The sequence below is a fragment of the Arvicola amphibius genome, chromosome 2 (assembly GCF_903992535.2).
Source record: "Arvicola amphibius chromosome 2, mArvAmp1.2, whole genome shotgun sequence".
Classification (NCBI taxonomy): Eukaryota; Metazoa; Chordata; class Mammalia; order Rodentia; family Cricetidae; genus Arvicola; species Arvicola amphibius.
In genome coordinates this window covers 24,741,248-24,754,128 of record NC_052048.2, presented here as the reverse complement: position 1 = coordinate 24,754,128, position 12,881 = coordinate 24,741,248, and the positions used below count along the sequence as shown (strand labels likewise).

General features: G+C 48.9%; 2 protein-coding genes and 1 non-coding gene across 3 annotated transcripts; 2 read left to right on the top strand and 1 right to left on the bottom strand.

The window, feature by feature from the left end:
• Nucleotides 1-20: 20 nt before the first annotated feature.
• On the bottom strand, nucleotides 21-7,097 carry Emg1 (EMG1 N1-specific pseudouridine methyltransferase). Its single transcript, XM_038318911.1, has 6 exons — nucleotides 6,832-7,097; nucleotides 1,334-1,435; nucleotides 1,091-1,232; nucleotides 680-738; nucleotides 461-610; nucleotides 21-289 (listed from the first exon to the last, which is right to left on the bottom strand). The coding sequence occupies exons 1-6, from the start codon at nucleotides 6,997-6,999 to the stop codon at nucleotides 176-178; spliced, it is 735 nt and encodes a 244-aa protein (XP_038174839.1). The 5' UTR covers nucleotides 7,000-7,097; the 3' UTR covers nucleotides 21-175.
• Nucleotides 7,098-7,230: 133 nt separating this feature from the next.
• Phb2 (prohibitin 2) lies at nucleotides 7,231-12,192 on the top strand. The gene is made up of 10 exons (XM_038319008.1): nucleotides 7,231-7,515; nucleotides 7,673-7,757; nucleotides 8,046-8,125; nucleotides 9,230-9,414; nucleotides 10,046-10,175; nucleotides 10,292-10,395; nucleotides 10,807-10,884; nucleotides 11,180-11,256; nucleotides 11,678-11,683; nucleotides 11,853-12,192. Exons 1-10 carry the CDS (start codon nucleotides 7,389-7,391, stop codon nucleotides 11,878-11,880), a joined length of 900 nt encoding a protein of 299 aa, XP_038174936.1. The 5' UTR covers nucleotides 7,231-7,388; the 3' UTR covers nucleotides 11,881-12,192.
• On the top strand, nucleotides 10,464-10,725 carry LOC119808593. The gene has a single exon (XR_005284515.1). It is a non-coding gene; the product is annotated as a small nucleolar RNA U89 (small nucleolar RNA).
• Nucleotides 12,193-12,881: the final 689 nt, after the last annotated feature.

The window sequence follows — 12,881 nt, the reverse complement described above, 5'->3', positions numbered from 1 at the left end:
GAACCCTCAAAACAATCAGGTTTGCAAAAAAGGAAAAAGCACAGTCTTTATAGGAAAATACAGTGTTGGCTCCCACTCTACCATCTTGGTACTGAAGATTATCTTCCAGCAGACAAATTAGGAGTCCACAGACATAATGCCAAGAGTCCTGTCTGAGAACTAGGCTCTGCTGCTCTCAGATGACGCCCCATACTTCTTCAAAGGCTGTGGTAAGTTTGGCACAGGTAAGGGCAGCAGAGAGTGGATAGTTGCTGATGGACACCATCTTCTCTGTATACTCCACACTGACCTGAGAGAGAAGGAGCTGGTCAGGCAATGCTTCCCTTAGCGAGTTCAGACCTCATGGGTGAGCTACTGTCTCAACAGCAGCATCTTCCAATCTCAAACTTCTACAAAAACTGGAGATTCTAGCTTTATCTGTTAGAGACACAGCAGAAACATCAGAGAAGCCAAACTGTACCTTGCCGTGGGCAAAGGCCCCCACCACGAAAACAACTGGGTCACTGCTGGGCACCAGCTCTCGCACATCACTGACGTCTGCGATGGAAAAGGAAGTGCCAATTTTCATACAGCCAACTGGGAAGTGGTCAGACACTGGATTCTTAATTACCTAAGAAGAAAAAGCAAAGTCAGCCTCAGAGCCAGCCCCAGAACCTACCAACAGGTTTCCCCAGCTCACCTTCAAAAGCTTCTGAGGGCCATCAGCTGCTCGGACACTGAGTTTGTGTAAAAGCTGAACTAGGAAGGGGAAAAGCGAGAGTTGAGAAGTGGGATAAAATCACATTCTCCCAGCGACCTGCGCAGAACACTCCCTCCCCGGAAACTAGGCCATGTGTCCCTTTACATCCGCACTGCATCCTCTAAGATGTTACGAACAGACACTGCCAGGCTTGTCAACTGTGATAAGCTCAGATGGCTTTATCCCTCACACAGAAACCTAAGAGAACAGGAGTCAAATCTTCGTATGTGGGAAAATACCAGGGGCCTGTCCTGGCAGTAGCTCCCCACTGCTGAAGGACTGAGTATGTGACCCCTTTCCTCTCTTCACTTTGCCAAGTTCACTCAGAACTTAAGTCCTAAGGCTTCTCACCCATGAGGCCACAAAAGCGATCAAAGGTTCTAGGAATTCGCGTTTGGGGGTTCACTTCAATCAACACGTTCTTCTGTGTATGGATATAAACCTGGAGCAAGCCAGCTCGGTTCAGGGGGCTGTCCATCAGCATCAGTAAGCTCTGAGAAAGGGAGACAGAAGGGCACTGTGAAGTCTGGAAAACAGCAGTATTGCTGCCTTCTGTAGACAGCTCAGAGGTCATTAGCTCTACCCCACGGTTACCTGGTGGGCAATGTCTGGTCTGACTTCCCCTGGGTCCCGTCCATTCTTCAACAGCATGGACTTGTGTTTGTCACAGTTGAGTAGCTCATAAGTTTTCCCTACCTGAAGAACAGAGAACATGAGAGCAACGGGAATTCTAATATCTCGCCCAGTAGTTCAAGGTGTGGTCCCTGAACAATCAGCATCACAACAAATTCAAGCCCACTCTAGACCTAAGACAAAACACTAAGGCCAGAAAGCTTCTCAGGGCATTAGCATGTGGCCATGTTTAGTTTAGCTTTATCTGTAAGAAACAGACACAGAGCCAACTATCTTACAGCCAAAAAGGAGGGGTATAAAGACATTCACTTTTTAAGGCCTGTGGCTATCAGGCAAGGTCACGGAAGTTCTAGAATCAGGAGTTCATGAAAAAGACTCATCATAAGAACAGTGTGTATAGTATGTGCTGAGAAAATGCCAACCTGGGCTACAGCAAGACCCTGCCTCAAACAAAAAAAACTCAATAAGCAAATCGTTGAGAAAAAGGGGTACTGTAGCTCAGTGGCAGAGGGCTCAGCACAGCCTTGATTTCATCCCCAGCATTTATACAAAATAAAATCATGGAAGTAAGCTGGAATAAATGGGAAGGTGCTGGAGAACTAGGAGTATATATAAAATTGCCCTGTAACCCAAGAACCCTCTCAAGCAAAGAGCCAAAAGTTCTGGTGTCAGAAGTATGTGACACCTGAGAAGTGCCCTGCATGTTCATGCATGCCATAAAAGGGGCAAGTGAGGGCTGCTCAGGGCTGGACTGAGTTTAAAATCTCAAGGGACATGAGGATGGTCAGTAAGACCAAGTGTAGACCTGGCTGGAGAGAGCTCAGCAGGCAAGGGTACTGGGTGGAAGGAGGGAACCAACAAGCTGTCCTTTGACTTCCACACACGCTCGAGTACACACACACCACATGCAAAAAGAAGTCTATAAACATGGCCATCAGCAGGTAAAGGCACCTGTTGCTAAGCCTGACCTGAGGTCATTATCATTCCCCAGAACCCACAAGGTAGAAAACCTACCCCTTACCCCCTCAGGTTGTCAATGAGTGAACACATTGGCTGGGAAATTTTTTTGAAACAACCAAAAAACATAGTTATGTACAAACATAGGCTCTGCAAGAACTAGAACTTTTCATGTCTAAAGATAAAGTGACAATACGTTTCTAAATATTTGGGAGAGTGAAGTTTTGAAATCAATAATCAAATAGTAGGAGAGGTGTGGTTCAGAGGCATCGCTCTTGCAGAGGACCTGGGTTTGATTTCCTAGCACCTATGTCATGTGAGCTACAACTCCATCTCCAAGGCACCTGAACACTCTGGCCTTCAAGGGCACCCAAACACTGGTACACACATATATGCAGTTACAAATAAATATTTTTTGTACATATGTGCCTACATGTATGTCTGCACACCACATACATGCAGTGCCAGTGGAAGCTAAAAGAGGGCACTAGATCCCCTGGAACTGGAGTTAATATGTAAGCCACCATATGGGTGCTAGGAATTGAACCTGGTCTTTTGGAAGAGCAACCACTGCTCATAACTGCTGAGCCGTTCATTTCTCCAGCCCCACATAAGTTAGAGTGGGGAATGGAGAGAGAAGAGCACCTGTGGCACTTGGTCTTGCAGAGGACCTGGTTCAGTTCCCAGTGCCCACCCACAATCACCTGCTCTTGCTCCAGATCTTTGACTGACTGACCAGCTAAGGTGCCTAAACATAGTACACATAAACTCATGCAGGCATACATAAATAGAAACAATTCTTAGAATGTCAGAATAGGGCCGGGTGGTGGTGGTGCACGCTTTTAATCTCAGCACTTGGAGGCAGAGGCAGTCAGATCTCAGTTAGTTTGAGGACAGCCTGGTCTATAGAGTTCTAAGACAACCAGGCTATACAGAGAAAATGTCTCAAAAAAACCAAAAAACAAAAAAAAAAAAAAAAAAAAAAAAAAAAAAACAAAAAAAGGCAGAACAAATGATTAAGAACTAAGTTCTTAGGATACCCTTAATTATAGAAGAAAATGAAACCTTTTGTATGATCCAGTTTCAATCCATTAGTATGATAAAACTGGAGGTTTTGTTTATTCGAGATTTACTTAGTTTTACATGTATGAATGTTTGGCCTGCATATAAACATATGTACCACATGCATGCCTGGTGCCTCCAGAGGTCAAAGGAAGGCAAATCCCTTGGAACTGGAGTTACAGATATTTGTGAGCCGTCAAATGAGTGCTGGAACTGAACCTGGATCCTCTGCAAGAACAAGTGCTCAACCAACTGAGCCATCTCTCCAGACCCGGGTTTTCTTTTAAAGAACCACAATAGAAAATATCAAGATATTTCTTAAAGATACAAGGGGAATTTTGAAATGTTATAGTCTGCTCTCAGAGAAACACAGTAAACAATCACATGACTCTACAAGCTGGGATGAACAAAATGGTTTATTAATAGATAATAGGAGGTACCATTCCACTGTCACCTCTCTCAACTCCTACATCAACTGTGTGCGCACATGAGAAGGACAGAGGTTGGTGATGGAGTCTTCCTCCATTACTCTTCTGAGAGAGTTCCTTACTGAACCTGAGCACCAATTCAGCTGAGCTGGCCAGCCATCAAGCCCTAGGGATTTATCTGTTTCTCCAATGCTGGGATTACAAATTGAGATGGACCGTTTTTATTTTCTTTCTTTTTTTGTGGTTTTTCAAGACAGGTTTTCTCTGTAGCTTTGGAACCTGTCCTAGAAGTAGCTCTTGTAGACCAGGCTGGCCTTGAACTCAGAGATTCGCCTGCCTCTGCCTCCCGAATACGTGCGCCACCAACCGCCCACTACCAACTGCCCTGTGAGACGGACCTTTTTTTTTTTCTTTAAAATTTATTTATTTTTATTTTATATGTATTGGTATTTTGCTTGCACGTATGTCTGAGTGAGGGTGGCCTAGAACCAAAGTTACAGACAACTGTGAGCTGCCACATGGGTGCTAGGGATTGAACCCAGGTCCTCTGAAGAGTAGTCAGTGCTCTTAACCACTTGAGCCATCTCTCCAGCCCGTTTCTCTCTCTCTCTCTCTCTCTCTCTCTCTCTCTCTCTCTCTCTCTCTCTCTCTCTCTCTCTCTCTCTCTTTTTTTTTTTTTTTTTTTTGAAACAGGATCTCTCTATGTATCCTGGGCTGGCCTGGAACTGGCTTTGTAGGCCACGGTGTCCTCAAACTCAGAGATCTGCCTCCCCATCTGTCTCAGAGTGCTGGAACTAAAGGCATGCAAGAGGATGTCCAGCATGGGCGTTTTACATAGTTTCTGGGGTTAGAACTCAGGTTCCCATGTTTGCATGGCAGTCCACTAACTAAGCCATCTCCCCAGCCTGTGATACAGCAGTTCCTTGGTCTAACCACTATGAAGAGGAAGCAGCAGCAGCACCAGTTAGATGTGGGAGCTCACACCTGTAATCACAGCCTCCAGGAGGCCACCAAGTGCTAGGTCAGCGTGAGGCAGACAGTGAGGTCCTGTCTCAAAAAGTAAAACAGGCTGGGTAGTGGTGGTGCACGCCTTAAATCCCAGCATTCAGGAGGCAGAGACAAGCAGATCTCTGTAAGTTCAAGACCAGCCTGGTCTACTGAGCAAGTTCCAGGACAGCCTCCAAAAGCTACAGAGAAACCCTGTCTTGAAAAACAACAACAGCAACAAATACTCAATAACAAATAGAACAGCAACAGATACTCAATAATTAGCTGAATATGGTGTCCCATGCCTACAATTCCAGCACTCGGGAGGCTAAGGCAAAGGCAGAAGGATGGCAAGTTCTAGACCAGTCTGGGTTATATGGTAAGACCCTATCTCAAAACAATAATGAAGTAAATAGTAGTGATACAAAAGCCACTATAAAAAGAGTTTGCAGTTACTAACAACACTCAATGTCCTTAAGGTAGAAGAGAACTTAATGCTCTCAAAGAACTTAAAGTGGGGCTGGAGAGGTGGCTCAGCAGTTAGGAGCACTGTAAAACTAGCACTAATAGGCAGTCAGGTGTAGTAGTGCGCGCCTTTAATCCCAGCACTAAGACGGCAGAGACAGGCAGATGTCTGTGAGTTCCAGGTCACTCAGAGTCACACACTGAGACCCTGCCTATAATAATAATAGGGGCTGGAGAGATGACTCAGTAGAGAACCCGAGTTCAATTCTCAGTACCTAATGGCATCTCACAACTGCCGTTAACTCCAGTTCCAGGGGATCTGGCATCCTCGCACAGATGTACATGCAGGCAAAACCCCAACGCATATAAAAATAAACAGGTGGTGTACCACTTTAATCCCAGCACTTGGGAGGCAGAGGTAAGTGGATCTCTGTGAGTTCAAGGCCAGCCTGGTCTACAAAGAGTTCCAGGGCAGCCAAGACTGTTACACAGACAAACCCTGTCTGACTGCAGGTTTTAGTAAAGCACAAATGAAGACGAGATGGAGAAGACTCACTTCCATTATTAGGAAACACCACTGCTAAAAGGCTGTGTACAGTTCCATGTGTTTGGCACACAACAGCTTTACAGAGTGAGGGCACACTTTCCTTACCGTCACTAAGGAGGGGCTAAGGACCAAAATTAGAATCCAGGTCAGGTCAGGAATAGTAAAAATCACCTACAAGCAATCATTACTAGTATTTTGGAGGCTGAGAATGGAGAGTTCCAGGCCAACCTTGGCTGCATGTAAAAACCAACCAATGTTGTGTTTGTGTGTGTAGAAACTTCAGGCCCTACACACTAAAGAAGTTTAGCTCTGAAAGATGAGACACAAGAGACGGAATTAAGGGGCTGGAGATGGAGGTGGGTGGTGTTAGGAGTGAGTCTTGCAGAGGCCCCAACTTGGGTTCCCAGCACCAATAGGTGGCTCACAATCAAATACAGGCTTGCACACATAGATAGGTAAAAGTAAAATCAATCTTTAAAGTGTGTGTGTGTGTGTGTGTGTGTGTGTGTGTGTGTGTGCGTGCGTGCGCGCGCGACACCGCACAAGGTTTTAAGACAAGGCACTGCTCATTGACTACACTCAGGGAAATGAATGATAGATTAAAAAAATAACGGCGAAGGCTTATTAAATAATTGATCCAGACATGCTTCAAGATAAGCAGAAATGTAGAACAAGCTGATAGCAGAAAGTCTTTTTACCAAAATAAAATACTAAATCCTTAGCAATAAAAGGCTGAAAAAGTCATTGGCCTTTGGGATTTGAGTCCTTAATAGGCAACGCCTCCCTCACTTTCCACTTTATATCACAGACTCCCTGATAAGTCAACTAAAAGCAAGGCGAAAGCGCGGATGCGTCAAGAAGAGCAAAATAAAAGATTGCCAGCCCAGAATTCCAGCAGCCTGCGAAACTAAGTCAGCCTTCAAATTTCACCGCTCAGTTTTTTTCCATCCATTCTGGGTCCCTGGTCCCCACAGAACTTAATCAACTTACTACTCCACACTGTTCCAAACTACCTTGACTGTCTCCAGACTGGCCCCTTCCAGCACCACAATGAGTCTACGGCCTCCGCTCTTGCTTCCAGCCCCAAGCCGGGGTCTCTTAGGCGGCGCATTATCCCAGTCCTGCTCCTGCGCTGCAAAACGCCGTTCACGAGGTTGGAAACCACCACTGGGCGCAGCCATCTTGGTAAGCAGACCGGAAATTGCGCTGACTTCCTTAAACTAGAACCTCGCGTCCGTCCTCACTGCAAACTTCCTCCCAGCTGCCATTTTGAACGAGGGCGCTTGGAAATGGCGATAGCTGTGGTCCGGAACTACCGAAGCCTCTCGAGGAGGGCACGCCTCCAAAGGAGGCGGGACTTCCGGATGCGCTATTACTGTGCGCGAAGTTCGGGTCCGCCTAAGCAAAGGGGCGGGTTCAGGAGGAAGCGCACTTCCGGTGCCCTTTCTCCTGCGAGCACCACGGCCGCCAATCCTCGTGTGCAGGGCGAGGTCTGAAAACTGGAGTGGGGTAGAGGCTGGCGGGCACCCCCTCCTGACCTCCGGTGCCGCCGCCTTCGGGAGGACCAGACATGGCTCAGAACTTAAAGGATTTAGCGGGACGCCTGCCCGCCGGGCCTCGGGGCATGGGCACGGCGCTGAAGCTGCTGCTGGGGGCCGGGGCCGTGGCCTACGGCGTGCGCGAATCCGTGTTCACCGGTGAGCAACCTCCTTCCGCGGCTGCACCTCTTGGTCCCCTGCCCCACTGACCTGCCTCCCCAAGCTGTCCGCGCCTACCCATTCCCTCATCCCCGTCCCTTCTGCGCCGACCGCTACTTTCATCAGGGCCTTCTAATTCCCACCCCTCTCCCCACAGTGGAAGGTGGTCACAGAGCCATCTTCTTTAACCGGATCGGCGGCGTGCAACAGGACACTATCCTGGCCGAGGGACTTCACTTTAGGTAATGGCGGGCAGAGCAAACGGGCCCTGACCCTTCACCCTTGACGGCTGTAGCCAGATTTAACTGCAGGATTCGGAGCTGCTTTTTCCCTTCCTCAACTCCCCGCTCCTAGGACAGTGGGTGCTCCGAAACTCCAGCAGTGTATGGGCTGTTCACTAAAGGGAAAAGAGAATCTCCTTGTCTGTGGTCATGGGGAGGAGCAGGCCCAAAGACGAGTGGAGGGGAAAACAGGTCAAAATCAATAAAACTGCAGTTTCCCAATTCCTGTCCCTGACCTCTCCTCTCCAGGATCCCCTGGTTCCAGTACCCCATCATCTATGACATTCGGGCCAGACCCCGAAAAATCTCCTCCCCTACAGGTTCCAAAGGTAAGTGTGGACAATGGGGAGCTGCATGGCAGGTGGGGGACACAAGTAAACCTGAACTGAGCATGGCATGGCCACCAGCAGTGGTAGTGTTTCTGAGGTCTTGATTTCTATATCTTCCAAAGGGCGTGCCTCGTGGCTTAAAACAGTAGTTCCAACACGCGGTATGCTGGCACGTTTTTGTGGGATCAGCCACAGATATGAACAGGTCACCCAAAGAAAGTTCTTTATTTCCAACCATTATCACCTGCCAGAGTAGAACTCTGACCCTCAATAAATTTAATAAGAGGCCTGAATCTCAGTAGTTTGAAGGAAATGACTAACATTCCAACCGCTGTAGATAGGACCACCTGCCAGCACACACTCACCCGGACACCCCTAGACAAATGTCAGCCAATCTGGGGTCCTAAACCTCAGAAGCCCCTCACCCCCACCTTTACTACTATAAAAACCCAATTCTAATTGAGCTCGGGGCTCTCCAGTTATTCCAATATGTTGGACATGAGGAGAGACCGAGTTTGCAAACTTGTTTAAAATAAAGGCTCTTTGCTTTTACATACGGGACTCGGTGTCCTTGTTGGCTTTAGGGGACTTCGCGGATTTGGGCATATCAGTTTTAACGAACTTTCTGCCTAACATAAACTGAATCCTAGAATCGCCTTTCTTTATGGTCGTCCTTGCCCCCAGATGCAAGTCTTTTCTAAGGCCTTTTTCTGTTGACTGGTTGGGTACTGCAGTATATCTTGGCTCTGGAGAAACTCTCCGCTCTTCACTAGCTGCTTCCTCGTAGACTATACTTAGGAGCCCTGCCTTTGCGAGATCCCCCAGGTCTCTGCCTCATTCACGCGGACGCTCAGAGGCAAGTAGCCCACAGCACTGTACATCTTTGTGCAGTTTTTGATGTGTAGTATTGTGCATTCATTTGCTAAGTTATAGACCTTGGGAATAGAAAGTTGACAGCTCTGCTTCTTCTCCAGTCATTGGAGTCTAGGGGGAGAACCACAGTTGTGCCCACACTGAAGGTTGCACCCAGTACAGTAGCCAAAGCCTGGGGGTCCGCTGATGGGGAACTTGGCCTTAACCAGTCACTGCTGGCCTCGCCCTCAGACCTGCAGATGGTGAACATTTCCCTGCGTGTGCTGTCCCGACCCAATGCCCAGGAGCTCCCCAGCATGTACCAGCGCCTTGGGCTAGACTATGAGGAGCGAGTGCTGCCATCCATTGTCAACGAGGTGCTCAAGAGTGTGGTGGCCAAGTTCAATGCCTCGCAGCTGATTACCCAGCGGGCTCAGGTCTGATTCCTAGCGCTGTCTGCATGGTCCAGGGTCCTGGGTACTAAAAGGGCATTTTATACGAGTAGAAGGATATGGGGGCGGAGCTGTAGTTCAGCTGATGAGTGCTTGCCTAGCATACGTACACAAGCCCTGGGTTTAATCCTAAGCGTTATTTAAACCAGTGCGGCACATGCCTGCAACCCCAGCACTCTGGAGGTAGTGGCAAGAAGATCCGATGTTTAGGGTTATCTTTGGCTGCATGGCCAATTTGATGTGGGAAAGCTGTGCTGATTGTCACTCTGAGAAATAAAGGAAACAACTTGAGAACCCGATACCAGGTGTTAAGGCAGCATAGGAGGAAACAATGGTTATAATAGTCTTACCCACATCTCTAAAGAAATTCTTTCCTTGTTTGGAAGGAAGCTAAGCCGATAAATATTGCATGGAAAAAAAGGAAGATTAGGGGTCAGTGTGACATGGGGCACCTTTCTGGTCCTCTTCTGTAACAAGACATTGAATGCGTGAGGGCTTAAGGAGTGGTTTGCTGTCCATACTCGGGAGCTCTGGTGTTCAGATAGTTATAGCAGTACCACTTCCAGTTCTGATCCCCTCAAGCCACCCCTCCTTCCCCGCTCTACCCTTCTCCCAGGTGTCCCTGTTGATCCGAAGAGAGCTCACGGAGCGCGCCAAGGACTTCAGCCTCATTCTGGATGATGTAGCTATCACTGAGCTGAGCTTTAGCCGAGAGTACACAGCTGCTGTAGAAGCCAAACAAGTGGGTAAGCCACCTGAGGAGTAGATCAGTGGGCTCCTGGAGGTGGGGGAAGGGGGATGCGTGTGGTTGGAGTCTTGCCACCCCACAGCCATAACCTCATTCGTTCACTTGCCACCACAGCCCAGCAGGAAGCCCAGCGGGCCCAGTTTTTGGTGGAAAAAGCAAAGCAGGAACAGCGACAGAAGATCGTGCAGGCTGAGGGGGAGGCTGAGGCTGCCAAGATGATATCCTTGTGTCGTAGAGACCTTGGCCTGGCCCCAGGGACGCCCCGCTTCCCATCTTCCCCCGCGGGCTGGCTGATGAGACCAAGGCGAATGCGACTGTGCCTGCTGACCCTTGGCTGCCGGGGGGGGGGGGGGGGTGGATGTGAGGAGATCTGGAGTCTTGGTGGGGGTACCTGAGACCTGACTCCCCGCTTTAAGACAGATCACTAGCATTGCTGGCCTTGCCTTCGTGTCTGCTGCCACCACAGTTCTTGGCAGCATCCTGCAGGGAGGCCCACAGGGGTGGCCAACGTGTGAGTGGCTTCTGTGAGCGCAACCTTGAATCTGACAGCCCAGAGGTCGGGCAGGTGGGGGCGCACGTTGTGGCGGGTGTGACCTGGCCTAGGTGAACCCTTAACCCTGCCTGCTTACCTTGGAGAAGCACTGAGCAAGAATCCCGGCTATATCAAGCTGCGAAAGATCCGGGCTGCCCAGAACATCTCTAAGACGGTGAGAGGAAGGCCCCACTCTCCCAAGGCTGCCCACTGAGAGGGAAAGTATCCAGTTACACAGGATCACACGATGGGATTAGAGCTTGAGTCTTCGCTTGAACAACTTCCTTGGCTGCCTTCCCCAAGAGTGACTCCCCAGGCTTTGTGTTAAGGAAGTGCAACACCTAGGCTTCTCACTGCTTATGTCCTTGTACCAGACAGCAGGAGCCTCTTGTTGGTTACTGGGTGGGCCACTGAATCTCGCAGGGGAGGCTTGAGGCCTCTAACACAAGCATCCATTCCCTGTCCTGTAGATCGCCACGTCCCAGAACCGCATCTATCTCACAGCCGACAACCTTGTGCTGAATCTACAGGATGAAAGCTTTACTCGGTAAGAGATGCCACTGCAGAGAGCAGAGTCCTTGGGTTCTGGAATCTGTTAATCATGGGGCCCTTGACAGTTTCCTTGAACACCAAGGTCAGAAAAGTCAGTGTCTGACTGGTTGGCAGTTCCTATGTTACATTCTCTAGGACTGACTTTACAAAACAGGATTTCTTGTGTAAAAGGCACTTTATTTATAAATACTTCAGTGAAAGTGGTGACCAACAAAGTTCCAAATTCTTGCTGGAGAACCTGAACGCTGCTTCACTGGCAATGAAAGTATCAGGGTTGCAAAAGCAGTGGCCGAAAGAGCAGTTGCGTGGGGGGGGCGGGGGCTGGTAGAAGGGTCAAGGGCAGCTGGGGCCTGAAGCTAACAATCATGTCTTTCTCTCTTCTGTTTCCTGTTCACTCCATGATGTGCTGGCTGTAGGGGAAGGTAAGGAACTGCATCCTCAGCTGGGACATGGGGGCCACCTGCTCCTGGACCTGCCTCTGCACCCCTCCCCAGTCAGACCTTCCTTTGGAAAGGGGATAATTGGGTGTGTTTTGCATCTCACATTTATGGCTCCCATAACATCAGGAACATTTTTCCCTTTGTTCTACAGCGACAGCCTCATTAAGGCTAAGAAATGAGCTGTGGACTCAAGACCACCACCACCAGAGGAGTGGATGCATTTCTCGGCGAGTTTTGAGGAGCCAGCTAGGGAGGTCAAGCACGCCCCACCCTGCAAGCATCATGTGACAGAGTCCTCTGTACTTGGCCCTCTTGGATTAAGGAAGACTGAAGACCAGCTGTTGCGGAGGGCTTTCCTCCTCCCTGTGTTGGCCTGGGGGAGGGGAGAAGCAGTGTGATTTCTCAGAGATTCCCTACACTGTTGTCCCACCCCCATGGGGGAGATAACCATCCCAGAAATTCTCAATAAAACTTTTATTACTTAAACTGAAGCCAGGGTTTTGCCTTTGAGTGGGTTAGAGAGGGTGCACTCTGAGTCTCTGCCAGCAGGTGGCACAAGCAGTCTGGCAATACTAGTGATCTGGCCTTACAGCGGGTCCTCAGAGCCTGCTGGCTCCAAAATAGGCCCTAAGCTGGGTGGGAACAGCAGACCTCAGTCAAAGACCCAACTACACCCCTTCACCGCACCCGCCGTGTCTACCAAATGAACCTGCTGATTTAATAACATCTTTTGTAAGCTGGAGCAGCTGTGGCTTTGCTGAGCCAAACTGAAAATTTGATGACCCCAACGGGAGCTGCTTCCTTGGTTACCAGCTTCTGTGTAGCTATGGGGAGATCATGTGTGTTCCTCCTGAGGGCTTCTGTGTTCCAAAGCCCAGTGGGCCATGCACACTGTTAGCACAGCTACTTAGTCCCCAGATACGATGAGCTATTTGCTGTAGGGTTATCCCTACGGAGGTGGGCTGCCTGCCCCCACCACCCTGGAGCCCAACTGAACAAGAACCTATTTTTCCACAGATTGCCTCATTCTGAAGACACTACATCCAAGTACTGGAAAGTTAAAGCCATTGCTCATAACCTGCCCCTCACTAGAACCTTTGCCATCTTTTTCTTCTGGGTAGATAAATAATGTGAAACTATCAAATGCAATAGGAGAAAAGGTGAACCTCAGACAGGGCTG